Here is a 26,845-nt window from a genome sequence, read left to right as displayed (position 1 = left end):
CACCCTCGTAGGGTCCAGCCGCTGCTCTCGCAGCAGCAGTCCTCTGCCCAAGCTGCCTCGAACTCTGCTCGGTTTAGAACACCGAAGACGCAGAGGTCGCAGCTCACCCCGAGTCCCCAGCCCAGGCTGGAGACAAGGGCCGGGCCAGGCTGGCCTAGAAACTCTCCGGTTCCGGCTGCAGCTCAGGCTCAGCCAACCCAGAATTTCGGCCAGCAGTCGAGGAAGAAGAAGCGAGCGGCGTGACAGCCCCTCCTTCTCCCCTCCGTGAATGTGTTCCCGCCGCCTCGAGAGATGCCTAAACACCATCCTCAAGTCTGCACAAACACATGTCACACATTGGTTGATCATTCTGTCATAAAACATTTGCCGCTGACGCATCCAGGCTTCAGGCCGAGGGCGCAGCTCAAAAAAATTATGAATAGAAAATCAAAAAAAGCCAATAAACAGCCCGCCAATTGTTCCCCTTCTGAGAGCAGCTACGGCATCTCTCAAAAGGCGGATTATTGACGGGTCTGTGAAGGCACCACCGGCATGCGCAATGCCGGTTGGGGCTTTTAGGGCACCACCGGCACGCGCATGCGCAATGCCGGTTGGGGCTTTTAGGGCACCACCGCCACGCGCATGCGCAGTGTCGGTGGGTATTGTTGATAAGGGGCACCACTGTGTTCAGACACTAGAGGGCCCCATAACACAACAAATAGAGAGGAGGAGAGGAGGAGATGTGACATCCTCACTGGCTTTAAGGAGCACGCAGTGGGAGATGCTCACATCATCCGCTTGGGTTTTCAAGACAGTAACACAGGGCTATAGACTCCAGTTTGCTGTCACCTCCCCTGCTTTTTAGGGTATTCTGCACTCGCAGGCCCGAGGAGAGTCAGCCCTCATTTTGGAGAAAGAGATTCTCTCGCTCCTAGAAAAGAGGGCTATATCTATTGTACCCGCCGAGCAGAGTCAGGGCGGCTTTTATTCCAAGTACTTCCTCGTTCCCAAACGGGGAGGGAACGGAATTCGGCCAATACTTGATTTAAGGGCTCTGAACAAATATCTTAAAAAATATAAGTTCAGAATGTTCACTCACACATCTCTGCTGCGGCTCGAGCCCCGTTGAGACAACAGGGCATTCGCCTGGCGACCTATCTGGACGACTGGCTGCTTCTCGCACAGTCGGAGCAGGAGGCTGTTACGCAGACAAATGTCCTCGTTAAGCACCTGCTCAACCTGGGTTTTGTAATAAATACAGAGAAGAGCATGTTGTGCCCCGCGCAGACTATACTCTTTCCTGGGTTTACGCCTGAACTCGGTGCCCTTTTCAGCTCGCTTGTCAGCGGAAAGAGTGAAAGCTTTCAGAGCTTGTCTTGCTCTTTTCCAGCTGCGCAAACATGTTCTTTTCAGATCATGCTTGCGATTGCTGGGGCTCATGGCGTCAGCCATCCTGGTTGTAAGACTGGGACGCTTACACATGAGGGAGTTTCAGCGCTGGGTGGCCGCCCTAAAACTAGAGTGATGGTTACTGTGAGATGCGTAAGGGCACTGCGCCACTGGCTGCACCCGACTTTTCTAGTACGAGGTGTGCCCATGGGTGCTGTCCTTTCACGGAAAGTTGTCACCACGGACGCATGTCTGACAGGTTGGGGAGGTATTTATGAAGGTCGCCCAGTGAGGGGTCTCTGGAGCAGAGACCTCCAGCGGGTGCACATAAATTACCTGGAACTTTTAGCGGTGTTTCTCACCCTAATACGCTTTCTGCCTTTCCTCAAGGGACATCACGTCCTCGTGAGGACAGACAATACGACCACAATATCGTATATTAACCGCCAAGGGGGTTTGCGTTCTCTCCAGTTACACACACTGGCGCGCAAACTTATCCTATGGAGCGGTAGACGTCTCCTCTCTCTGAGAGCGACACACGTACCGGGAGTGATGAACCTCGGGGCAGATCTACTGTCCAGAGGTACACCACTTTATGCAGACTGGACTCTACATCCAAGGATTGTGAGCCAGCTGTGGGTGCGTTACGGCAGAGCCGAGGTGGATCTGTTCGCATCAAAAGACAACGCTCAGTGTCGGCTGTTCTTTTCGATGCGTGATCTAAATGCACCGTTAGGCGTGGATGCGCTAGGGTTGGGTATCGTTTGAATTTCCACGATTCCGATTCCGATTCTACTTTTCGATTCCGGTTCTTAACGGTTCTCGATTCCGATTCTTTGAGGGGCAGGGTAAAAAAAATGATACATGCTTCTTCCACCAAAGAAATTACATTTATTCGAGAAACTTTTACACAGGTTAGTTTAAAGTAATATTCACATTAATCAGTCTGTTTATATTCACTGCTATGTAACTTTAACCTGAGAACCCCTGAAGCTACAACAGTTCAACTTTTAAAAACAGTTCTTGTTGAGAAAAACAAGCATATCTGCCTTCTCAGGCATACCGGGAAGAAATGTTTGAACATTTTGAAGTAAAATGCTTCAATCTGGTGCACACGCAGAATTACTAGAGACTAGATCTAGGGGGTACAACTCCAAACACCCATATGAAAAAGATCGGTTTACATTTGAATAATTAAATAACAAATAGCCTACATGTAATGCATTTTATTTTTGTTGTTCATTCATATCTTATTTTACTATTTTATTTATGCATATTTTTTTATCTCCAGTTTAAAACGATATGTCTGGTTTACTGTCCTATAGTATACATTGGAATGATTTCAAACCTGTTTTATCCCAATAATTATAAAAGAGTGCCTTGGAAATATGTGTTTACATAAATTGTGATCAAAACGTTTGAGACCCATTGAGATAACTTAGACTAAAGTGAACCATCTAAACACTGAGAGTCCTTTACCTCACTGAGCTGAAGTTATCAGCCTCTCAGTCTGACTGGAGAGGATTCTCCCTCCACATCATTGTAGAAACATCTTCTTCTTCCGTAAGAGCAGCTAGGACCAGATGCTAATAACAACAGCGCCGGTTCCAGTGCACCCTCGTGAGCTGCGGTTGCCAGATAAGCCAACATCCCCCATTTTCATCACTTGCAGCACCCATCGTACAGGGCAAATGAAAAGTGTAACCGGGATGAAAAGGGTGTTACATTTACTTAATTATGAATGTTGTTACATCAAGGCCGAAAATTAGGATGAGCACCAACGGTCAAAACATTTATTTTTTCTCCCAGAGCTGTCAGCGCAGCGCCTCCACAGATCTGGCGCCCTAGGCGAACATTTATAATGCCAGTGCGACAGGCCGGCCCTGGTCTCAGGTTACGCTGTAGGAAATGTAGATACAACGCTACATTTCCCGCCCCGCTGCAGTCATGCAGTAGGCTACGGAGAGCGGCGAGAAACATTTCCTCAGGAATCGAAAAGCGGAACCGAAATTCACATTTCTAAATGATACCGTTGGAATCGAAATGTTGGAACCGGTTCCGAACCGGTTCTCGGTACCCAACCCTAACTCGCGCACGATTGGCCCCCGGGCCTTCTGTACGCGTTTCCACCCCTGGCTCTGATACCTCCAACTCTGGCCAGAGTGAGAGAGCAACGCCACACACTTATTCTGATAGCTCCACACTGGCCAGCTATGTACTGGCTAGCGGAGATATATCAGCTGCTGTGCGGGCAGCCTTGGCAGCTCCCACTACGCAGGGACATACTGTCCCAAGCGGGGGGGGCGATCTTTCACCCACACCCAGAGCGCTTGGCTCTATGGGCGGTACCATGATCGGGGGTGCTTTGTCATAATGACCAAGCCCCCTGTGTCCTGGGCTATCCCTTACAAGGGCAAGCCTATTACTAAGCAATGGCTCTCCCACTGTTGTGTGGAAGCAATTGCTGTGGGGCCCATACAAGTCAGAGCTCGCAGGCACCCCCGGGTTCGCGAGTTTTCTCTTGACTCAGGGTCTGGCGGCAGGATGTCTCCCTTTCAAGACATTGGTGCAAGCGGCGAGCTGGTACTCGCTGCTCACTTGTGTCCGCCTTTTAACAGTCTGGGCGTTCTACTCCCAGGTTGACTCAAGCAGTGCTGGGCACCTGGTTGAGTCGGAGTCCTACCTGTTAAAATTCTGATCGGTTGGCGATCTTCGAGATAAGCTCGTCTGGCAATACGGGAGCTACAATATCCCATAGTGAGACATCGAACGGAGTGTTATGAATGAGAACTATAGGTTACTTGCGTAACCCCAGCCACCGGAGTAACATGAAGTGAGATGTCTCACTATGGGATGCGCCTCATCGCGGAGCAAACCGAAGCATCAATCTCATTACGCCAATCCTGATTGGCTGGTGATCTTGACGTCAGCGTCAGGGGAAATCACCCCCTATAAGTAGCTTGCGCCACAACGCATGCGTCATTCAAAATAAGCACCTCTTCTCGCTTCACCATAGCAAGGAGGGCCGTCTGGTGAATAAACAGAGGGACAACCATGCTCCGTGGGTCTTTTTCGCTGCTTTTGGTGTATTTTGTGGCAGCAGCAGCGCCACTTACAGGCCTGGCATATGTACTGCAGCGTTTCCAGTATTTCCAGCGGTCTAGTGTGAACGGACACGTTAATGAATCGAATGCGTGTAAACGGAAGACTTTTTTGCGTTTGCGTATACGTTTTACTGTATGCGTCCTCGTGGGGCCGGGGTCTAAGCCAAACTATATCCGGTCACAGAGATCTGCTATTTTAAAGTAAGGTCAACACATATCGACCCTAAATATAGTCTATATTAAGAACGAGAAAAGTCTTAACATATATATATCGTTTTTTGTAAACATATGACAAATTTGTGAGGGTGATGACGGCAGAGCATCGTCCTATGTGCCGGGCTTAGCCCCGGACAGCCCCAGCCCAATTTAACCCCTGGGTATTTGTGAAGGAGCTCCTATATGGCATTACCCCGCTGAAGCTCACCAAAGTTTAATATATTTCATAGTTCAAAGTTTTGTCAATTGTATTGTTTATTGGTCAAATACTGGTTTCTAATGGTGTAGGAGCCATTTTATGGGTGTTGTTGGTGTGTCAGTTTATTTAAGTTATATGTATAGTGCAATATTATTTATGAACACTGGGTGGCGGGGTTTAGCTGCACCGGGTGTATATAAAGAGGTCATAGGTGACAGGAGAGGAAGGGACACAGAAGGAGAGAGCATACCGATTCCACCAGCCCGGCAGATGCTCATCATAACAACCAAAACTGTACAATTAAACCCTGGTATGTAAACGCTGAATAAACCTCATTATAAACTGCAACAAAGGACCGGAAAGTCATCTGTATGTGTCTGCGTCTGGATCACTCTTCAGCCCTTCTGTGAAGTAATGGCAACAATACATAGGACATAGGAACAGGAAATTGCCATTACATTAAGTGGAATCGTACTCTCGGAGTAAAACTGGACAGTAAGAATCACTTCACCATGGATTAAGGATCGTTTTCACCGGAAACAAACAATTGGATTATTGCACAATCGACATCGTCATCACGGATCAGCTGCACACGCCACAATCAGCTGGAGATTGTTCCCACCTGCGCTCACCGGAGAGGCGGAGAGCCAAGATTGGGAAAGCGGCCAGGTATGTGCACTGTGCAGCAGGATAAGAGGATTGTATTGGAGATATTAAGCTGTATTGGACAATGTCTTAGTAAATGGATGTAATGCTGCAACGATGTCAGCTGTTTGAAACAGCGCGCTGTCGCTAACGGACAATTCCTGAAAACGAAACTTAAAGGGACAGTGAACATTAATCATGTCTGTGAAATCTGACGTCACGTCACAAGATGACGCTGTTGGACTGCAATCTGTGAGAAAAAAGGATTATCACTCACACTGCCAAAGGATTGGAATTGTTTATTGCAAACTGTCAAAAAGCAAGAAACTTCAGCTACAAGCAAGTAAAGAAGTTAATGGAAAGACTGAAAGAGCGTATGAGCTCAAAGGACAATGCAAAGGAAATACAGTTGAAACTGGTTGACTTTATGAAGCTGTGTGATGAATTAAAAGCAAATCACAAATCATTAACCAACCTTCAACTGCCTGGAGAAGAAATGGGAAGGCAAAAGCAGTGGCTGCAAGAAAAGATGCATATATTTGATGGATTTATACAAGATGCAAATGTGTGGTTATCTGAGAGTGGACAGTCTATTGTGGGACGTGCCATAGAACAAAGTGTCAGCTCAGATGACATCGGACCTGATGACAGCGTTTCAAAGGCATCACACCCTCAGTCAAAACACAACACTGGTTCATCACATGCATCATCTACCTCTTCTGCTCGAATTAAAGCCCAGGCAGAAAGGGCGGCTTTAATCGAAAGGGCGGCAGCACTGAACAGTCAACATGAGCTTGATGTACAAGGGGAACAATTAAAACACCAGAAACAACAGTTGGAACAACAGGAACAACAGTTGGAGCAACAGAAACAACAACAGGAACAACAGTTGGAGCAACAGAAACAACAGTTGGAGCAACAAGGTGAAACGGAAAAAGGAACAATTGGATATACAAACTAAACTGGCAGAAGCCAATGCCAGGCTAAATGTGCTCAGTATGGGATCAAGACACACCTCTAGAGCATCAGATGGGATGAGCTCTTACTTCAGAAACCCTACAGCAAGATTTAACCTACATGCAACTGAATTATTGCCTCATCAAGCCAAAACCTCTATTCCCAGACAAAGTATACAGACACATGTGCAGGGACATGTTAACATCACACCACCTGTAATCAACAATGGTAATCAAGGTGACATCTATAACCTAATCCAGAGGCAAAATGACATCACTGCTATGCTGGCTCAACAACATCTCACTTCTACTTTACCTCCAAGAGACATTCCTGTTTATGACGGTGACCCATTGCAGTTTGAAGCCTTCATCCGTGCATTTGAAAGAGGAGTAGAGCGGAAAACTGACGATGAAAGTGACTGCCTGCATTACCTAGAGCAATACACTAGAGGACAACCAAAGGACCTAGTGCGCAGCTGCCACCATCTGCCTCCAGCTCAAGGTTACCAAAGGGCAAAACATCTGCTTAAAGAACACTTTGGTAATGAACACAAGATCGCCACTGCATACATGAACAAAGCATTTACCTGGACAATGATGAAAGCCGAAGATGTGAAAGCACTGCAAGCCTTCTCTTTGTTCCTAAGAGGTTGTTGCAATGCAATGGAACATCTCACCTATATGGATGAAATGAATGTTGTTTCAAACATGAAACACATACTTCAGAAACTACCCTACAAACTCAGAGACAAGTGGAGGAATAGAGCATGTCAGCTACAGGAAGAGCGTGGGCATCGAGCTACATTTCCTGACCTTGTCAACTTTATAGAAAGGCAAGTGAAGATACTGTCAGATCCTCTGTTTGGAAGCATCCAGGATGATAAACCAACTGCAGCTATCAAAACTGTTATCTCTACCTTTTCAAAGGGAAACCCAAGCCTAAGAGCAAGTAGTTTTGCAACAATTATTACCTGCCCAAGAACACCAGTGCTAGAACATGCAACAACGAATGGAATGAAAATACCTCCATCAACCACCAACTCCCTACATTTGTGTTTGTTCTGCCAAAGAAGTGGTCACTCATTGGAGCAGTGTCCACACATCCTGAAGAAAACACGCAGAGAAAAAATTGACTTCTTGAAAGGAAAAGGGGTGTGTTTTGGATGCCTAAAAATAGGACACATGAGCAAACACTGCCACAGTCGTTTGACATGTTATGTGTGCAATCAAAGTCATCCTGAAATACTCCACATTGAACAAAAAGGCAAAAGAGAGGAAGCAGAACACACAAAACAGAATGAGAAGCCAATGGAAAGTAATAGTGTCATCTCACCTCATACATGTGGACACATTGGGGCCGGTGATGAAAACTCCATCTTCTCCATTGTACCAGTACAAGTAAAGAGCCACAAAGGGGACAAAGTGTTACAAACGTATGCATTTCTGGACCATGGAAGTTCATCTACCTTTTGCACAGAAAGTTTAATGAGGAGGCTAAACCTTACAAGACAAAGGACTAACATTCTCTTAAAGACAATGAATCAGAAACAAATTGTGTCTAGTCATCATATCTCAGGTTTGGAAATATCGAGTCTGGACGAAAACAATTTCCTGCAACTATCCGATGTCTTCACACATAAAACCATGCCTGTTTCCAAGCAGAACATTCCTCTACAAGAAGATCTGGAAAAATGGCCTTACTTAAAGGACATCAAAATTAATGACATTGCTTCTGGCATTGACCTACTCATTGGGACAAATTCTCCTAAGGTATTGGAACCTTGGGAGCTGATCAATAGCCAAGGAGAAGGACCGTATGCTGCAAAGACCCTACTGGGGTGGGTCTTCTATGGTCCCCTAAAAGGAAGCAACGACAGCAGAGATGCTAATGGACTCACTCTGAAAAAATGTCAGATGCCAAAGAGGATGGCGATGTTGTAGCAGACGCCAAAGAGGATGGACATGTTGTAGCAGACGCCAAAGAGGATGGACATGTTGTAGCAGACGCCAAAGAGGATGGACATGTTGTAGCAGACGCCAAAGAGGATGGACATGTTGTAGCAGACGCCAAAGAGGATGGCGATGTTGTAGCGGATACCGAACCAGAAGTGAAAGTGGATACCGAACCAGAAGTGGAAGTGGAGATGTCAGATGGACACTACTGCCTAGACTTGCCATTCAGACAAGAAAATCCAAGCTTGCCCAACAAAGACCTTACCGAGCAGCTCATCTGCGATGTTGCAGTTATGGTACCAGGGCACCGGCTGAATCCAAGTGACAGACCTGAAGAAGTGACTGACTCATCAATGCAGGAGCCCTATAAGGAGAAGCTTGGAATTGGGTGAAAATAAAACCCACAGGTTCTCTATGCGCTGGACGGGATGGCAACACGACTGCTTCAACCGAAGAACAGCAAAGACTGATGACCCTTAAAATAAGGGAGAAGAAAGGAAACTAAACATTCTTTAAGAATTACATGCCAACACATACACACCATTTATATAGCTCCTTTATTATTTATTGGTAATTGTTTTTGTTTTATACTAAAGCCAATTAGGGGCCGGTGTGTAGGAGCCATTTTATGGGTGTTGTTGGTGTGTCAGTTTATTTAAGTTATATGTATAGTGCAATATTATTTATGAACACTGGGTGGCGGGGTTTAGCTGCACCGGGTGTATATAAAGAGGTCATAGGTGACAGGAGAGGAAGGGACACAGAAGGAGAGAGCATACCGATTCCACCAGCCCGGCAGATGCTCATCATAACAACCAAAACTGTACAATTAAACCCTGGTATGTAAACGCTGAATAAACCTCATTATAAACTGCAACAAAGGACCGGAAAGTCATCTGTATCTGTATGTGTCTGCGTCTGGATCACTCTTCAGCCCTTCTGTGAAGTAATGGCAACAATACATAGGACATAGGAACAGGAAATTGCCATTACAAATGGTTTCTGCGGAGTTTTACTAGAATGAAAGAGCACAGTACAGAAGCAACAAAGCAGCATACTGCATTAAACCTGACCTTCACAGAGAGGTTGAAGTTCATGTGGAGAGGAGGCTTCAGTAGTCTGTCTGCACTCTGTTTAGTTGTGCTATCTTACAATCAATATAGTAAATGTGAGGTAAAGTGTGTTGCCAATGTAACCGGTTAGAACTCGAAGTTGCGATGAGGTCTTAAAATGTATGGAAAAGGTCTTAAAAGGTATTACATTTGACTTCAGGATTCCTGCATACACCCTGTACTGTAAATGTCTTTGCTTCAGCCTCAGGTTAGCAGAAAACTAAACTTACATTTGTTACATGTTTTTAAGTAGCAGTTAAGTTGTTAGCTCTAAGAAAACTGGACATCTGTGGCAAAATGTGGCCACAATGGAACCAAAGCTAAAAATAATAATATTGAGATTTACTCTAAATGCCTGAAACGTGTATGTTGTTGTACTTGTGAGTTTTGCCCAGCTCACATTAAACTTGCACCACAGTGTTTCTCACATGTAGCTTATAAATTACAAGCACACTCGCCCAGACACGCAGGCACTCGGGCCCTCATGCAATGCCTCTGACAGTGCCACTCCCTTCACGTGACTCAAAGACATGTACATGTTTTTCTTGTTTTTTTTTAAGTTGCCAATGAGACCAGCAACCTTCCTGCCTTGCCTGTATTTTTCCATCAAGTTACAAACAATTTCAATAATTTGTTCGGAAATGCTACGCCCTACGTGTTACACAATTATCAACCTGCTTTCTTTTTCTTTATTTATGATTAGCAAAACATCAGCTAACATGTTACAAACTGTTCTAGAAATAAAGTTCAGGCCAACTTAACGACACTACTTCTTTGTTGCTTGTTCACTAGCTAGCTTTAATATAATGCACATGGCCTGAAGATCCTTTTAATAACTTAACCATTTCATTTTTCCAGGTTTTTGGTGTGGGAGATCACCGGGGTTCTTTAAAGTCTGTCCAGAGAAAGGACAGTCTGCTAGTATTCCCTCACATCCAGAGCATTAAGCTGACCCAAACTCAGGTATGTATTTAGACCTTTCTGTTTGTTTGTGCAGGACATGCATAGTAGTGAGTAACAGCTCATCATTGGAAACATCTGATTTCCCTTTTCCTGCCAGCCCTGATAAACAGAACACACAGAGGCTTTGTGATGTGTGCAGTCAGCATGCAGGATGTTCCAAAAACAATGGCTTTTCTCATGCTTATAAATATATTTGCTTGCAGAATATAACTACAAACGTATGATTTCAAATATAATATACAATAAATTATCTGTGCACAAGTTTGAAAGCCATACAGAAACACCAAAAACGCATGACAAATTAGTGCACGGTTTCAGAAGCACTTTAAATGTGAGACGCTATCTGAAAGGAGACTTCGCCTCCACAACAGGAAGTGGGGTGGCAGTTGCAAAATGTTAACTTGGCCAAGTGCAGAGAGACTTAAGCTCCTATAATTGCTAGCAATGCTGCTTGTGATGAATTCAGACTGTTTCCTCTCTGCTGGCTCTTCATTATTTCATCACAGTGCACATTGATGAACACTTTAAAACTAAATAATGCTTACAAGTGTAAATGAGCCGGATTTGAGCTTTGAGCTAATTTCCTTCCGTAGTTCCCTCACATACAACATATGAGAACATGACATTTATATACATAGCAAAAATAAATACATGATATGCAGAAAGAGCATACAAGCATTTACCACATGGCAGTACAATGTAGCAGCTATGATATATAAAGATAAGATAAAAGTGCTACATAAAGTGCAAGAGGAGATACCCCTGTATTAAAGTGCATTTAGCGGTGATTACACGTCTGTTTGTTTCTCAAACATTCTTTAAGTTGTCCTTTAAAACTATTGAGAGTGGGACAATCCGTATCTCAGTTGGGAGGCTATTCCAGAATGAGCTGCCTTTAATGGAGAGGACATGTTGTCCGTCTGCGGTGGACTTCAGTCTCCTCTGGTTTCTGACCTAGTGCAGCATCCAGTGTGTTTTCTGTGGATGAATTCCCCTTATTCAAAGTATATTTAATAAAAACGTTCTACACCTATACAGTAAACATATGATCCTCAAGTTGGTTCACTTGCTCTAAATTCCTATTTTGTCAGTTTTATTTTTCCTTCTTATGTCAGCCTCATATTGCACATGATCTTTAAGCTGTGATTTGTTCCATAAAGGATCTTTTAACTTATAATAACTAAATACATTCGATGGGTTATTGAATTGTATGGGCCTATTAGAAGCTCAAAAAAGAGGAAGTCTCACTTTCAGTTTTGAATTCTTAAAAAAACAGGCGTGTATGTAAAGCTCAACCCGATTTAGCCTTGTTTTTCTAGACCTCACAACAGGACTGCCCTTATCATCACTTACCATATATAGAGTGATTTGGCCTTGTGGTGATATGTTGTTGGCTGAAATGCTTTTAAGTCTCCAGCACTGCAGACTTTCTAAGTGTTACTATAAAAAGTCACCAGATAACGCAATATATTAACTTAAAATGTGAATTGCTAACTGTGTCGAATTTGAATATTACACTGTAATTCATCTTCAATCAGGGACGTTTTTTATCTACAACTTACCATTCTGGAATAGTTAGATCCTTGAGATACACCCCCACCGCAAGCTCCTCCATGATCAGCATAGTCATTTCCTGGACACGGTTTAAACATGTTTAAAGTTTACAGCAGATAACAACCACAGTGTCTGCAGATGTTATCCTGCTTCTTTTAATTTGCTTTTGAAGTGACCAAACCAACCACAGCTGCTTTAAAGATTGATTTCTTTAATGTGCAGTGCATGGATAGCACCACTAGAGTTCAGCCATGTGTGGCCTTGAAGTAGTCGGTGATCATTAAAGGCCATTTCTTTTAAAGAAAGGGATGACCACCTAACGTGATGATGCTAAAATAATTTCAGCCCCTGATTTCATGGTCTTTTACTGTTTCTCCTGCAGGAAGATGCTTCCAACATCACTATACTGGGTCTACTCGTGGAGTGCAGCTTACCCAAGAGCTTGTTCAACAATGCTCGGGTAACTTTTTAAAGAACAGGTCTGCCCTCTGTGTACATGTTCCCTACAGTCTTTTAACTACAAACTTTTTTTTTGTATGTCTTTGAATTCATCTTGGTAATACACATTCTTCAATCTGAAAGCAGTCGGAGCTTGAGAGGGAAAAACATATGGCTGAATTTGAGGAAAATGGAAAAGTATTTCACTAAATACTGCATTTTTTGGTGATATGTGATCCTGTGCCATTTTTAGCTTGTTCCCACTCAGTGAGTAGTAGTGAGTGTTTCTCACTGCTCTCGTCCTGCCCACGCCTCTGAGCAGAAGGCTAGCTGGTCTAAAACTTAAACAGACAGCCGGCTTGTCATCAGGGCACCTTCTGTTTCCTCCAGAACCCCCGAGGAGGGTGAGATGTCTTGCCAGCCTTAATTGCTTTCTCAAGAGACTATAATTGACACAGGGCTCATGTGGCGCAATACACATGATGCAAGTGGAGGCTGAAGAAAATCCAACTATAGAGTCACAATGATGCAAACTGAAATAGTCCTGGTGTTGGGTTCCACGAGGGTCCCAGCTGTGACCTTTGGCTCATTTCCAAGATCATCACCTGCTCCTCAGACGTTGCTAACATAATCGAGAACTGGCCTTTGCTCAGTGCTCAAACCCTCAGATTAAATTAGCTTTACGGGAAGTTAACAGTGGGCTAGGTTTCAAGGGATTAGGTTTGCTATTGCCTCCTTAAAGCCCGCGTGGCACCAAGGCAGTGCATCTGTCTTCAGGTCGTCAAGGGCCCATTTACTTACTGCTACGAGAGGGTGTTAGTCTCAGGGTGGGGGGTGGGAGTGAGTTACAGCCCGGTTGTTTTTGTCTCTCAATGAACAGCAAGTGTCTGGTTACTCTGAAGTCACAGCTAAGAAAATATTTCACACTTATCCAATTCCATTTGTTTCCTTTAAGCCGTCGCCTCAACAACTTGCTCATTGGTTAAATTCAAACTTTCTCTTTAGCATCCAACTTCTGGTTTTTCTTTATCGTAATAAGTTTCAGATTCTATGAACTCAAATTGTTATCATGCTTCTATTTGGTGCGTGACTGGTATGTCTTTCCTGTCCCGTCCCAGGGGTCCTGCCTCCAGAGCGAGGAGCGCCTCAGCCTGCAGATTAATCTGTCTGCGCGTGGTGACCGGCCCATTGACCTGGACAAGCTCAAGCCTTACGTCATTGAGCACATCTTGGTGCTGCTGATGGCCCCCACTGATGGACAGGCTGCAGTGGGTGGGTTGGTTTCACTCAATGTCTGAAAGCAAATTAGCTGTGGGAATGTGACAGTGTGTTGCACAGCGTCACTTAAATATATCACACAGCTTGATACTGACTGACTGACTGACTGACTGACTATGGTGTATTCCTGCTTCCTCATGTCCTCTCAAATTACCTCAGTAAATGGTTATCTTTAGGCCTGTTTCTGTGGCGGACCACTCTAAGAGCGAAAGTTCAAAAGGTCGGAATAGTATTTATATTTTCATGCCAAAATTGCATGTGGCTGCTTTCCCCTTCTTCCTGAGCCTTGTTTATTGTAACTGGGGGAGGGATAAGATAATGGTAATGCTCCAGAAGAAAGACCTAAGAGTAATATAAGAAGACATAAGTGCTTCTTTTAAGGGCTAACTGTTTAGAGTAACACAAAGGCTGAAGACAAAATGTAATCAGCTGTATTGGTTTAATATTACTGTACTCACTCACTCTCAGAAGTTTGGTCTTTGTTATTGAACCATTTCAGGAGAAAAAAGCCATCTTAATTTAAGGGCGACCCTTGTTCACCTTTTGTTAATACAACTAATTGTCTTATTTCTTTTTTTTATGTACAGAGGAACCACAAATAGGAGTGTATATGTTAAATTCTGGAAGCAAGACGCTCTATGTAAAGGTAAGGTGTTTTTCTTGGTTTTGCAATATTATCTTTATTATGGGTTTTATTTATAGACTTTGACAATATTATTGACCTCCTAAGGACATGCAGGTGCTATCGAAAGTGGAGGCCAGCCTGGAGTGTAATCAGGTTCTCCTGAGACCAGAGGCAAACAACTTCACAGAAGTGGCTACACTGGCCTGCAAAGGTAAATGCTCATTTCATTTCAAATCAATCCTTCTTAACTCGTATCATTTTCTTCTCAGGGCAATCTGATTCGCCCCAAATGACCTGTAATAATTGAACAATAACACATTTGTTTCATATTTCAGATTCTTTGCCAGGCCACGCGGGGAAATGCATGAATCATATCAGCTTGAAAACTATGGGAGACCAGACAACCTACATATTCCCTGGACTACATAACAGGTAGAGGAGCCGTTTCACACTCATTCAAAGCACTTGATTCTCCCTTTGTTTGAAATCAAAATGAATTTCACAAGCAGCAGCAAATGTCACATCTCTTATCCCTGCTGTGATGAAGATTAGTCCATTACAGTAGCTGTTCAACGCTTAAATGGTCAGGAAGTGTCACTAACTCGTGATTCTGAATAACTGAGTTGTTATGGTGATTTATTGTTTCTTTCTGCAGAAGGATCATGGGGGATTTGTTCAGCCTGGTCCAGGTGAAACAAAGCCACGCAGACCAGGTGGATCTGTGGCTGACGAACTCCCTCCTCCTGCCGCTCACTGTGACGAGCGCCAGCCTCTCACCGAAGCGGCAGGGAGTAATGAAGGTACGCACCACGCCTCGAGTAATGACAGGAAGCACATCTGATTAGATGAGGATATAATGGTGATCATTTAACAACGTCTTAGTTAAAGCCAAGAGATTTCTGACATGGGCAAAGTATACTACACGTCAGCCTGTTATCACTTGGAACCCAAGTTCAGTACACACTTTGATATCAATGTCTCTGCCGCCCCCTGTCTGTCAGGTTATGAACTTCAGCGCTCCACTGACGGTCCCCCAGGGCTCCTGGCACGTCCTGTCCCTCCAGTTGCTCAGCAGGACCCTCCCCATCAACCAGGTGTTCACCCTGAGTCTGTACACCAGCCTGGGCACAGTCCTGCACATCCCCCTCTACTTCCACTCGTCTCCTTCCGAGGTAAACAAACTACTCTAGTGTCTACAATAGTAAGTTAGTAGTGTGGCGGTTAGTTTACAGGAGCAGATGTGGTAATAGATGATGTTTTTGTCAGCAGGGGGATGTGTTGCTTGAGGCAGACCAAGAGTGTGGACGGCCGTGCCCTCTCAGAATGTCAGAATCAGGTGAGACATGACGCCTCATGACATTTAGTGAGACAAAATATATCTATTTCATTGTTCATTTAATAATTTTTTTATTTACAATCAGGCCGTTCAGAGTGGCAGCGTTCCCTCCTCCCCGACTTTTTCTCCTCCCCTTGGGCCGTTGACGGCAAACTGGCTGCTGAGCTCTGCTCTCGATGGCAGAGCGACAAAGACAAACTGTCTTGCAGGTCCGTCCTAAATGCAACACACAACTTTCTTTGTCATATGTCTTATTGTGTGTTTTGTAATCCACCGTTAATATAATTGATCATGTAAATCCTTTTATGCTCTCAGGTGGCCCAGACTCCCTGTAGAGACGTCTCTTCCTCTGGACTTTGGTGCTACACCCGTCAATGAGAGCAAGGTGAGCGAGACAGAAAAGTTGATTTTAATATACTGGATTTACAATTGCTGCCATTTGTCTGCAGCTCAATGAAAACATGTGTTTGTATTTGTTTCAGGTGAAGACGTTCATGCTGAAGAATCCTTCCTCTTCGGTGGTTTCTGTAGAAATTCGGATCCTCTCCCTGTACCCGGCCCCACTGGAGGCTCTGGACTTCCTTACCAAATGGTAGGCTGTTTTAAATATGTTTTGCCATATGCGCAGATTATTTTTCATTTCCAGTTTTGTGACTTGGCTGTTTGGATATTGTATCTCATGCTCGAGCACGTCCCTCTGTGTGATCTGTCTTAACAGTTTTTCTCTGTCTTGATTAGCAGGTTTAATATCAGCCCTCTATCTGTCAACATCAGCTCCACAGAGTTTTCTCTCTTGGCTTCTCCCCCCAAGGTAAATCCAGAGATAATCATTTCGTATTTATTCATTTAGAGTTTTGGCCCACGACACGTAATGCTCATCTAACTATTGTTGTACGTAACACATGGACGCTCTGTCGCTCCTGTTCTTCATTCTTGCCTATGTTGCTTTCCCTCCAAAACGTTTCCCCCTCTTTCTGTGTGTGTGTGCAGGCGGGTGAGCATGTGGGAGACATATCGGGGGAGGGAGTCCTGCGTCTGCTGCTGCAGCCCTGGGAGGCCAGAGAAGTTGCCGTGGTCTTTACTCCCTCTGAACACAAACCCACCACCACTATTCTCATCATCAGGTACTGATTCCTATGAGTAGGACGAGTTTGTTCATCCCTTCTTCAATGTGTTTATTCAGCCTTCATAATGGCGGAGGTTTTTTAAAGAGATTTTTCCAGGTATTTGCATTGCAGATTGTAATAGTGATTGATACATGATTTGAATATAAGTTGGACTTAGTTGGTCCTTAATTGTGAATTCATGAACACTTTTCAATGTTCTACTCGTGGTTTTATTAAGCATGTTGAGTAAAACATCCTGTGAGACTATGCGTGTCTTTTTGCCCGTGTTTCAGGAACAACCTGACGGTGTTTGACATGATGATGGTGCAGGGCCACGGGGCCAAAGAGCTACTTAGAGTCGGAGGCAAACTGCCCGGCCCTGGATCCTCTCTGCGCTTCAATGTCCCTCAATCGACTCTCATGGAGTGTCGTGATGGTGAGATCACTTTTCAAACCTAATATCACCACATGATTACATGGCAATAAATCAGTTCTAGTATATTGATTTGAACAGAAAGATAAACAACAGACAGATATAAAACGTTACTGCTTGTCACTCCTAGGCCTGGGCACCAACAAGCCGCTGTTTGCCATCAGGAAGAGTTTCAAGGTGGAGAATGCAGGAGAGCTTCCTCTGACTGTCATGTCCATGAATATTAACGGCTATAAGTGTCAGGGGTTTGGCTTTGAGGTGTTGCAGTGTCGCCCCTTTAGCCTGGACCACAACACTTCCTCTGAGATCACCATCGCGTGAGTCAATCTTTTTGATTTACAGTGGATTTGTTTTTGAGAATTACTTAATATTTGAAAGTTGTGTTACTTCTTCATTGCTGATTTGACAACGCTTTCTATCTTTGGTCGTTTGTTGGTCATTTACTATTCAACCATGCAGTTATCACATATGTTAAGCCGCTATCTGATTAATCTCTTCGTCCTTTACATGGCTTCCCTTTCGTCTCTTTCTATATCCGCTTCTTTGTCTTTGACTGTCTCTCCCTGTCTGTGTCCTCAGCTTCACGCCAGACTTCACTTCCTCCTGGGTGATCAGGGACCTCACCCTGGTGACATCACGCGGCACTTCTTTCCCTTTCACCCTGAACGTGACGCTGCCCCACCACATGTTGCCTCTCTGCGCTCAGGTGGTCCCTGGCCCCAGCTGGGAGGAAACGTTCTGGATGGCCACCCTCATCTTCACATGGTTAGTATCTAAATGTAGTTTAACTTGTTTTCTTATTTTGCCCAATGAACGTGTTCATTTCGAAAAGCATTGTATTTTTCCCGGCATCTGTTTTGAACATGAAAGTTATCTCACGTGACAAACCCCAAATATTCCTTTAAAGATAAGTGTTTTAATTATGTTTAATGATACGGCAGTGATGGTCATTTACTTTCTAGATGTAGATCTATATTAGAGAAATATTATTTAAATCATAGTTCAGCTCTGTCAGTTTAATGCATTATCTGTTGTATCTGTTTCAGCTTCTCTCTGTTCGGTGTGTGTCTGATGGCCTTGCATCAGGCCAGGTATATCCTCAGTGAGTTCTCCTCCCCCAGCATCAGGAGCAACCACAACTCTGTCCTGTCCCGCGACAACGACTCCGTCAATAACATCACACCCAACGGCATAAAGTATGTCCCGTGTTTTATAATAGTTTGTATGCACCATGTGAGACTTTTTACATAAAGACAAATACTGCAATTAGATTAAAATACTTAAATGTTGTTGTTTTTTTCTTGTTTGTGCAGTAAAACAAAGGGTAGTTGTAAGAGCTATGTGGACACCTGTCACACCTCAGACAAAGGAAAGGGGCGTGGCTCTCCAGCCCTGGCAAACAGCCCCGTCCAGCGACCCCAACCATCCTCAAAGAAAGCCTCCTTAACCACCCCCACCCAAGCACAGAAGAAACACAAGGTTTCACTCTATTACACCAAACATAAGTCCAGCTTGTCCACAGCAGCGCCTGATGCTGTTATGATGGATGAAGAGCATGAAGACCTGACTCAGGACCCTCCTCTGACACCAGACTCCGACGTCTGCAACAACAACGAACCAGCTTTCATCAATGAGCACGATAAAAAGATTTCCGCAGACTTTAAAGACGACTCCCACAGCACTGTAGAAGAAAGAGTGCCAGCAGCGGTTATGTTTCCCATGGAAACGCCTGCTAGTTTCCCAGATAACGTGACAGTAGGTCCAGGACCTAGACCCGGCCTGTTGCTGTGCAGGCCTGTAGAGAAGAAGTGCACCGAGCACTACGCAGAGAAGATCAACTCTGAGAAAAGGGACGGCTCTGAAATGGAGGTAAGGAAGGAGCTGACACTTATGTTCAATGTTCAATTACCTTTTACTTTTCATTAATGAAAAAACATCACTTTATGTTCTTCTGTCTCCAGCTAAGAGAAGAAGCCAAAGGCCAGAAACAGAAAGCACAGAATGCAGAGACTGGCACGGCATCAGGGAATAATAAGGGAAAGAGGAGTCGCAGGAAGACAGAAACCGTCTCCAGGTAGACCTGACCTTTACCTTTGTGCTCATCCTTGAATCAATTCACATTTATTCAGATATATACCATAATTAATTTAAAAAAGTGAAAGTCAGCATCCAATGGCATTGCAACAAACAACAGCAAACAGTGTAATAAAGAGCTAAACATTGTAAGATGAGATGTCCAATTATTGTTTCTGTGTGGCCCCAGCGCCCCTGAGCCCAATGTGGTCGTGATACAAGAGAGGGAGAAGGAACCCGAGTGGAAAACAAGCGAGCGTAACATCAGCGGACCCCGCAACAGGAACCGTTGCTGCAACATCTCCAAGTCAGAAGCACCAAAGCCTGCACTGAGTGTTGAGAGCCCCCTCAAACAGAATGGTGGGTGTCCTCATCTCTTGTCTGTCACCCACTCCTCTGCAGCTGTACCAACAAACAATAACACCTGCTTTTGTTGATGTGCAGTAGGTGTGTGTCCTGCTCGTACTCGACGGAAGTGTGCCACCGAGCGTCAGGGTGGGACAGTGTGTGAGTCGGGCTCGGACTCGGGCAGCTCGTCGGGCAGCGTGCGGGCCAGCAGGGGCAGCTGGGGCAGCTGGAGCAGCGCCAGCAGCATGGAGGGAGAGAAAGACGCCCGAACACACGCCTACTCTACCTCATCTAGAAAAAGTGAGAAATACTTTTTCGGAAGAACGAAACTTGCTTACTTCCCACAACATAAGGCCTTATCATCATGTAAAAAACTGTGGCTGTTATTATGTCACAGGTGAGAATGGTTTTGATATTGTTTTAAAACAGATTTGTTGTTGTTTTCCCCCCAGGGGAGCCCATGCAGTACGGCGGCTACCCAGTAGAGAGAGACTGCTACCAGAACATGAATAAAAACTACAAGGCTCTCAGGTACTTCAGCAAACACACACTCACCCAGTTACTCACACACAACATTAGCCATTATGATGGCATGAGCCTGCTCAGAAACAGGTCATTACCTTAGTATATGTTAGTGATTGTCAGCAAAAAAGAAACATTATTTGCGTGTCAATTTGGACAAAATAAAAAAATCAGGGGAAAAAAACACATGCAATGGATTAAGAACTCAAATATGTTGATACGTACACTTATGTTGCACAATAATTAAGGCAATGTTGATTTTCCACTGTAAAAAACATGATCAGTATTGTTTGTAGACGAAAGAAAATATTCCATTGTTTTTAATCCATCCCGTTTGTTTTGAAACTGTTCAGCATGAACAGCTTGTACCATAAAGAAGTGTGCCAAAGCCCCGACCCCCCCGCGCCCAGCTTCGCTCCGAGTTTTGCTGCCGTGGCCGCAGGAGTAGACCGGACCATGGGTAAAGATATTCATAGCAGATACATACTTTATGTTTTTTAAAGAAAAGCAAAGTCTTAGATAAACTTCTGTCTCCAACAAGTAAGATCTGTGCGTTACTTCTGCTTTCTAATAAAGGGTGGTTGTGTGCTCCCTCAGATCTGACAGGTCAGTATCTGCCTGAAGAGACGTGGACCGCTCCGTCCATCCCCCTCACCAATGAGTTCAGATACAACACCACCGAAGCCCTGCCCTACATACCTCAGCCACCAACCTCCGCCTCATACAACGGGTAAGTGTTCCAGTGCAGGTTTGTTCAAATAAAGTCATCCATATTTTTATATTAACTATGGATGAAATGTATTGTTCTGTGAAAGAGGTACCTTTTTATGTCAAACAGCAGATGGACAACGTTTTTGAGAACTAATTAAACAAGTTTGGACCTTAAACAACTTGAAGAGCCAGTTGATTTCAAAAGGATTTGGTTAAGACAAAAAAAGAGAGTGAAAAATACATGACTCCACATAAATGCCCGTGTCTGCCGGATGTGAAAAAAGGAACTTGATAAACATCACACCGTTATGTTAGATTTACAATTGTCCACTTTTTGTGTGGTTCCTCTGCACCCAAAGGGTCAGAAAATAATCTGCTGCTGCGTTTTTATCATACTTCATATATTTATACTACTTCATATACTGTGTCTCTCTGATCTGTAATATATATGTACTCCTTATAAACCTCTGACTTAATGTATTCACCCGGGTACTTGCTTTTTACCAAAACTTAGCCTTAAATAGTTTCTGACCAAATTAAAATTACTTTCAAATGTGTATCTTCTATTTAAAAACAACTGCTGCCAGGGTAATGTGTGAATGCATATTTGCAACCTGAGCCTTGTATCTAAATGGCTAAAAAATTATTAAGATACTGTACATCTCTCCTGGCATGATAGCTGATACCGGTTTACACTTTGAATAATTACCCTCGTGTTGCTGTTGAATGTGTCTTTGTGTTTAATCTGTCGCTGTTAAAGCCGTCCGTTTAAATGTTTCCTTTTTTCTGCAGGTTTACCTGGAGTAGTGCCAACAGCCAGTGCAACAGTCCCTACACCTACTGTGAGGAAAGGAAATACATAGGTACAAATCATGACATGCCGTTTCCTATTCATTAATCAAGCTATGTATTTGTACCACACGGTTCTTTATTTGGTTTCATTAAATAAAACATCGACTCTGCTTAACTTAGGTTTCTCTCTATTGAAATAGTGTTTGTTCTAATCGTCTCGTAGGTAATGGAACATTTCCAAGTGGTTATCCCGGTCAGGAGGTCCAGCATGCACACAGCAACCAGAGCAGCTGGAGTGAGGAGCCGCCGCAGGAGTCGCCCTCAGCCTGGGACACAGCAGCCTGTGTGGGCAGCAAGGTGAGGAGGCACGGTGCTCAAAGGCTTTAAATCCAGCTGCTCTCCTGCTGCAGCTGGATCCTGTTAATCATATTCAGGGCGGGTTCATTTAGGTTTGGGAACAGGTCTGCAACTAACGAGTCCCACTATCAACTAATCCACAGATTATATTAATGATATTTATAAAAAGCCAGAAAACAGTGAAAAAGGCTTCCCTAGAGCTCAATGTGATATCTTCAATGGTCTGGTTTTGTTTTGATATTAAGTTGATTCATAACAGAGAGTTTGTAGTATAAAGACCAACTCAACCTGCTAAAGTTGGCTATTCTAGTGTTCACATGTTCAGTTTAGTATCATGTGACACGACATTAAACTGACCGTGAGGAATTTTAGTTCTTAGTTACTTCGGATGCGTCTGTGCTGTGATTACAGTGTATGGCAGGGGTGCCCAACCTTTTTTGAACTGAGAGCTACTTTTAAAGTTGCCAGTCTGTCGAGATCTACCAGTCCAAATAGAGAGGCGTAGCCATTACTGACAGCCTACTACCAGGTAAATACACACTTCTACTTGTATAAAACTGACCTTTGTACGATTAATACCTCAGAAAATACTGCAGATCCTTTATCTTACCTCTTTCTAATCTACACACATTCATTTAATTTCAAACCTTTATTTATACAGATAAAATCCCATTGAGATCATTGATCTCTTTTCCAAGGGAGACCTGCTCAAGTAGTTCCACATGAAACATAAAAACATATATAGAACAACAAAAGGACATCATACAGCATCATTTACAAAATTATCCACATAAACAGGTACCAATAGCTTCTGATTGAGTAGCATCCAACCGAGCTTTAAAAACATTTAGTGGCACCAGATTGTTCAGTTTCCATTTAATTTGCAGACCATTCCAAGACAGAGGAGCTGCGCATCTAAAAGCTGTCTTCCCTAAGACAGTCCTAGCAGTTGGCACATTTAATAAAACCACAGCATGCGATCTCAGGCAGTAGCCACTTACAATTCTCCGTGAGATCAGGGAGCAGATATAAGATGGAAGTTTCCCTAGCATGGCTTTGTATATAAAAATGTACCAGTGACTGAGCCTCCGTACAGTTAGTGAAAGCAAACCAGCCCTTGCATACAGGGTACAGTGATGGGTTAATGCTTTACAGTTTGTCACAAATCTCAGTGCACTGTGATACGCAGCATCTAACTTGACCAGGCAATTGGCAGGTGCATTCATATAGACCAGATCCCCATAGTCCAGCACAGGTAAAAAGGTCACAGTGACTAGCCTTTTCCTGGCCTCAAGCGAGAAACAGGACTTGTTTCTGAAAAAGAACCCTAGCCTAACCCTCAGTTTTTTTAGCAGGTTATTGACATGAACAACACACATACAAGTATTTAACTGAAGTTACACAACAGTGTTGTTGATACAGAGTTGGAGTTTATCCACACGTCCCATACAGTGGGTAATGTTTTCAAGAAACATTGAACAGTGCTGCCACATATGACAGGAAAAAAATAAAAGACTGAACCTTTTCTTTGCCATTATATAAAATTAGTGTTGCTACAAAAATATAAATTAGGCTTACTAATAAGACAACTCAGATCTGAAGTTACACAGGAATCTGCTGCCAAAGTGCAATAAAAAAAGACAAAATTAATAGAATCAAACCCTTTTTGTGTTGCATTTTAGTAGAGTATAAAAATAAATGCCTTTTTAAAATAGGATGCAAGCAACACTAGTTTCTTAACCTGAATTGATAATAGCCTATAATCAATTTAAACAGAACAGATCTGAATGTTTGCATTCTTATACCATTGGGTACAATAATTATAATGAATAAGTTCAAACTAAAACTTACAGCTGATTAATAACGGTATCTAACTTGAGTTTTTATTATATCAAAAACCTGTTGAAATGCTACTGTTATTTTTACTGTCCCCCGAAAGCGCGTCGGCAGCCTCCAGGAAAGCTTCTTTCACAACTTCGCCGTCTTTGAAAGACTTCATGTGTTTCGCAAGAACGTGACTGACACGATAAGATGCTTTGGTAGCAGCCTTGCTCTTGTTGTTGGGCCTGGTGGAAATGGACTGCTGTGCATTTAGCTGTCCTTTCAGGCCCCTCCCCTTTTGGAGCGTGGGGCAGAATTAGGAGGGAATTCCGTCTCGTAGCGTTTGTGCACTGTTTTGAAATGCCGCTCCTAAATTACCCTTCTTTGGTAAAGCCACGCTCGCATTGCAGATGAGACAGGTGGACTTTGAATTGAAATGGATACAAAAATAATCATCCTCCCACTCGGAGTGAAAATTATATATGTTGGGCTTTTTTGCTTCTGCCATAATTGCGGTCTTGTTTTGTGTGTGCGGACTGTCACTCCTGTTGACACGGACAACGTCAGCGAAATACTGCCCAATGCCCACCAGCCACGCCCCGACACATGGGGTCACGCCGGCCAATCACAAAGCTTTGATGCGTTCAAGTGCATTATTCTGGATAGGAAGATTATGTTTCAGGACATTAACATTGTTCTATTTTTAGACACATCTCGCGATCGACTGGGAATCTCCCCGCGATCGACCGGTCGATCGCGATCGACTGGTTGGGCACCCCTGGTGTATGGCATCCCCACATGCATTGACACAACCGCACTTTTTTATTGTTGCATTACGAGAGTTACAGAAAAATGTACTTGTGAAAATTGAGAAAGTACACACATCGCATGAATTAGTCCAATCAGACAGCTTGTTGCTGCCCAAAGAACTGAGATGGTCAAGATGATTTGTACCTGCCACCCCACCCCTGTGCACTGAAAGCCAGACACTGTGTGTGTGAACATGTATACAGCCAGATTAAATGCAAAACTGGATAATTGTGTGTACATGAAAATAGCAAAGACAGAGGAAGTTCTCATCTCTTTTAACTAATCTGCTGAAGTTGCCGAGCAGAATGAGGAACTAGAGTTTTGAGCACTTTTACCAGAATTTGTATGTTGTTCAGCACATATACACAAATAGATTCAAACTCATAAATACAAACTGCAAATGCAGCTTCTGTTTTTTTTATTTTAATAGCCCACATTTGTGGAAGTTGATTTTACTTCCACAAGAAAGGCAGGTATCAGATACTTTTAATTTGTTTACTCTCAACCGCTGTTCTCAAAAGTTCTACCTCAAAATACCAGTATCCGTCTGGCTGAATGCTTAAGGTAATCGTTGAAGGGAAACTGTGTAATGACTAAAAATGAAAAAAAACTAAAACTATGATTTAGTGAGTACTTAAAACTGTGTCTTCCTGGTCGAATGTACTTATTGTAAGTCGCTTTGGATAAAAGCGTCAGCTAAATGCAATGTAATGTAATGTAACTACACACACTAAAGTGGCACTGCCCAAGAGAATGCATTTCAATCGCAAATGTTTCAAGCATTTACTTCTGCTCGATTTCTGTGCTTTTGCATGTTTTGCATGTACTGTAAGAAAAACCTACAGCAGTAAGTCATGGCTTTACTGGCTCTTATTTATTAAAAAATATATCTTATTTATATTGTATTTTTATATTTTGAGAGTGCGACATGTAGAAGTGGTCAGGGAAGTCAAAGCTCTTCAGCTGGTATCAAACAATGGACATTGCCTTTACATGGCGTATGACATAACCACCATCACCAAAAGATTAGTGTAGAGTATTTTTGGTTATGATGGAGGGAAACCAGAGCGAGAAGGTCATTTAATTTGAGCCGAAAAGGAGAGACTAAAATGTAGGGAAACGACAGCCAGGTCATCACTGCAGGGATCAGACAGCCGGTGGTAGCAGAGCACAGAGACAGGTGAGGTTAGAAAAGGTCATAGGCGTATAATACTTTGATACAGCTTTGGACGGCACATAAAGTGGCAACAATATCTCAGAAAAAGTGTCTCAACAAATAATAATCACCTCTCTTTCTCTTCGCAGCCATACTTCTCGGGAACCCGCAGCCTCTCCCCCATGTCCAGCCTGTTTGGATCCATCTGGACGCCTCAGAGCGAGCCTTATCAGAGCCACTTCCACCCTGAGCGCTCAGCCCCGATGTCCCCTGTGTCCCCCGTGTCCCCCATCACCCCGCCTCACTCCCCCTTCACCCGAGAGCCAGAGGTGACCTGCGCACCGATGCTGTACTCCAGCTTCAACCCCTTCGGCCCACACATGAACCTGGACATATGGAACTCTTCCTCCAACCGCAGCTCCAACTCACAACTCTCCAACGACTCTGGCTACTGTGGAGATGTTTAAAAAACAGAAAGCGGCACACCTTAACAATAATTGCAAGCATATAAAAACATGTTATGTAAAAGAAAGGAAATAAAAATGAATGTTCTTTTATCATTAATGGGGAAAATGTGAATATTCCTTCTCTTTTATGTTCCCATTTTCAAATGTTAAATGTTGTGAAAGGTTAAGCATTTGTTGTATATTTTTCTAGATGTTTTGCAGTTTTGATCATAGAAAATAAAAAAAGGTTTTGTACTTGAAAAACATCATTTTACTTTAACTAGAAAATCTAGTATTTACCTTATCTGACTCCCTTCGTCTCTCTGTTTTGGCTGCACTCTTTGACGATGTCAATCACTGACCAGAGGCCATAAGTCTGTGCGTCATCATTTACTTTGCAAAGGTCAAGGGAACGAAGACGCCGCTGCCCTCTAAGGTGTCCAATGGGAGAAAACATACTAGAAAACCTTCTTCTTGCTGGTGCCCAATGGCATGCAGCTGGTCCATTTATTCATTAGTATTT

General features: G+C 43.5%; 1 protein-coding gene across 5 annotated transcripts in view; it reads left to right on the top strand.

The window, feature by feature from the left end:
* tmem131l (transmembrane 131 like) overlaps positions 1-26,440 on the top strand; it is a 49,870-nt gene extending 23,430 nt beyond the window's left edge. Inside the window, exons 7-34 of one of the 5 annotated variants that reach the window (XM_034084851.2) lie at positions 10,412-10,516; positions 12,453-12,530; positions 13,627-13,780; positions 14,374-14,432; positions 14,517-14,622; positions 14,747-14,843; positions 15,067-15,211; positions 15,413-15,583; positions 15,678-15,747; positions 15,833-15,956; positions 16,063-16,132; positions 16,230-16,339; positions 16,489-16,558; positions 16,738-16,871; positions 17,147-17,289; positions 17,417-17,603; positions 17,866-18,051; positions 18,333-18,482; positions 18,600-19,155; positions 19,248-19,360; positions 19,550-19,719; positions 19,807-20,007; positions 20,160-20,238; positions 20,583-20,689; positions 20,827-20,959; positions 21,733-21,803; positions 21,956-22,089; positions 26,026-26,440. In XM_034084851.2, the coding sequence (XP_033940742.1) occupies positions 10,412-10,516; positions 12,453-12,530; positions 13,627-13,780; positions 14,374-14,432; positions 14,517-14,622; positions 14,747-14,843; positions 15,067-15,211; positions 15,413-15,583; positions 15,678-15,747; positions 15,833-15,956; positions 16,063-16,132; positions 16,230-16,339; positions 16,489-16,558; positions 16,738-16,871; positions 17,147-17,289; positions 17,417-17,603; positions 17,866-18,051; positions 18,333-18,482; positions 18,600-19,155; positions 19,248-19,360; positions 19,550-19,719; positions 19,807-20,007; positions 20,160-20,238; positions 20,583-20,689; positions 20,827-20,959; positions 21,733-21,803; positions 21,956-22,089; positions 26,026-26,343 (4,041 nt within the window). In that variant the 3' untranslated portion in view covers positions 26,344-26,440. Of the gene's footprint in view, positions 1-10,411; positions 10,517-12,452; positions 12,531-13,626; positions 13,781-14,373; positions 14,433-14,516; positions 14,623-14,746; positions 14,844-15,066; positions 15,212-15,412; positions 15,584-15,677; positions 15,748-15,832; positions 15,957-16,062; positions 16,133-16,229; positions 16,340-16,485; positions 16,559-16,737; positions 16,872-17,146; positions 17,290-17,416; positions 17,604-17,865; positions 18,052-18,332; positions 18,483-18,599; positions 19,156-19,247; positions 19,361-19,549; positions 19,720-19,803; positions 20,008-20,159; positions 20,239-20,582; positions 20,690-20,826; positions 20,960-21,732; positions 21,804-21,955; positions 22,090-26,025 lie in introns of all 5 variants that reach the window. The other 4 variants (XM_034084835.2, XM_034084827.2, XM_034084843.2 and 1 more) reach the window with 4 other exon arrangements.
* Positions 26,441-26,845: the final 405 nt, after the last annotated feature.

The sequence above is a fragment of the Pseudochaenichthys georgianus genome, chromosome 1, assembly GCF_902827115.2.
Source record: "Pseudochaenichthys georgianus chromosome 1, fPseGeo1.2, whole genome shotgun sequence".
In the NCBI taxonomy this organism is placed as follows: Eukaryota; Metazoa; Chordata; class Actinopteri; order Perciformes; family Channichthyidae; genus Pseudochaenichthys; species Pseudochaenichthys georgianus.
Note: the sequence above shows the minus strand (reverse complement) of the source record. Positions and strands in the feature narration are given on the sequence as shown.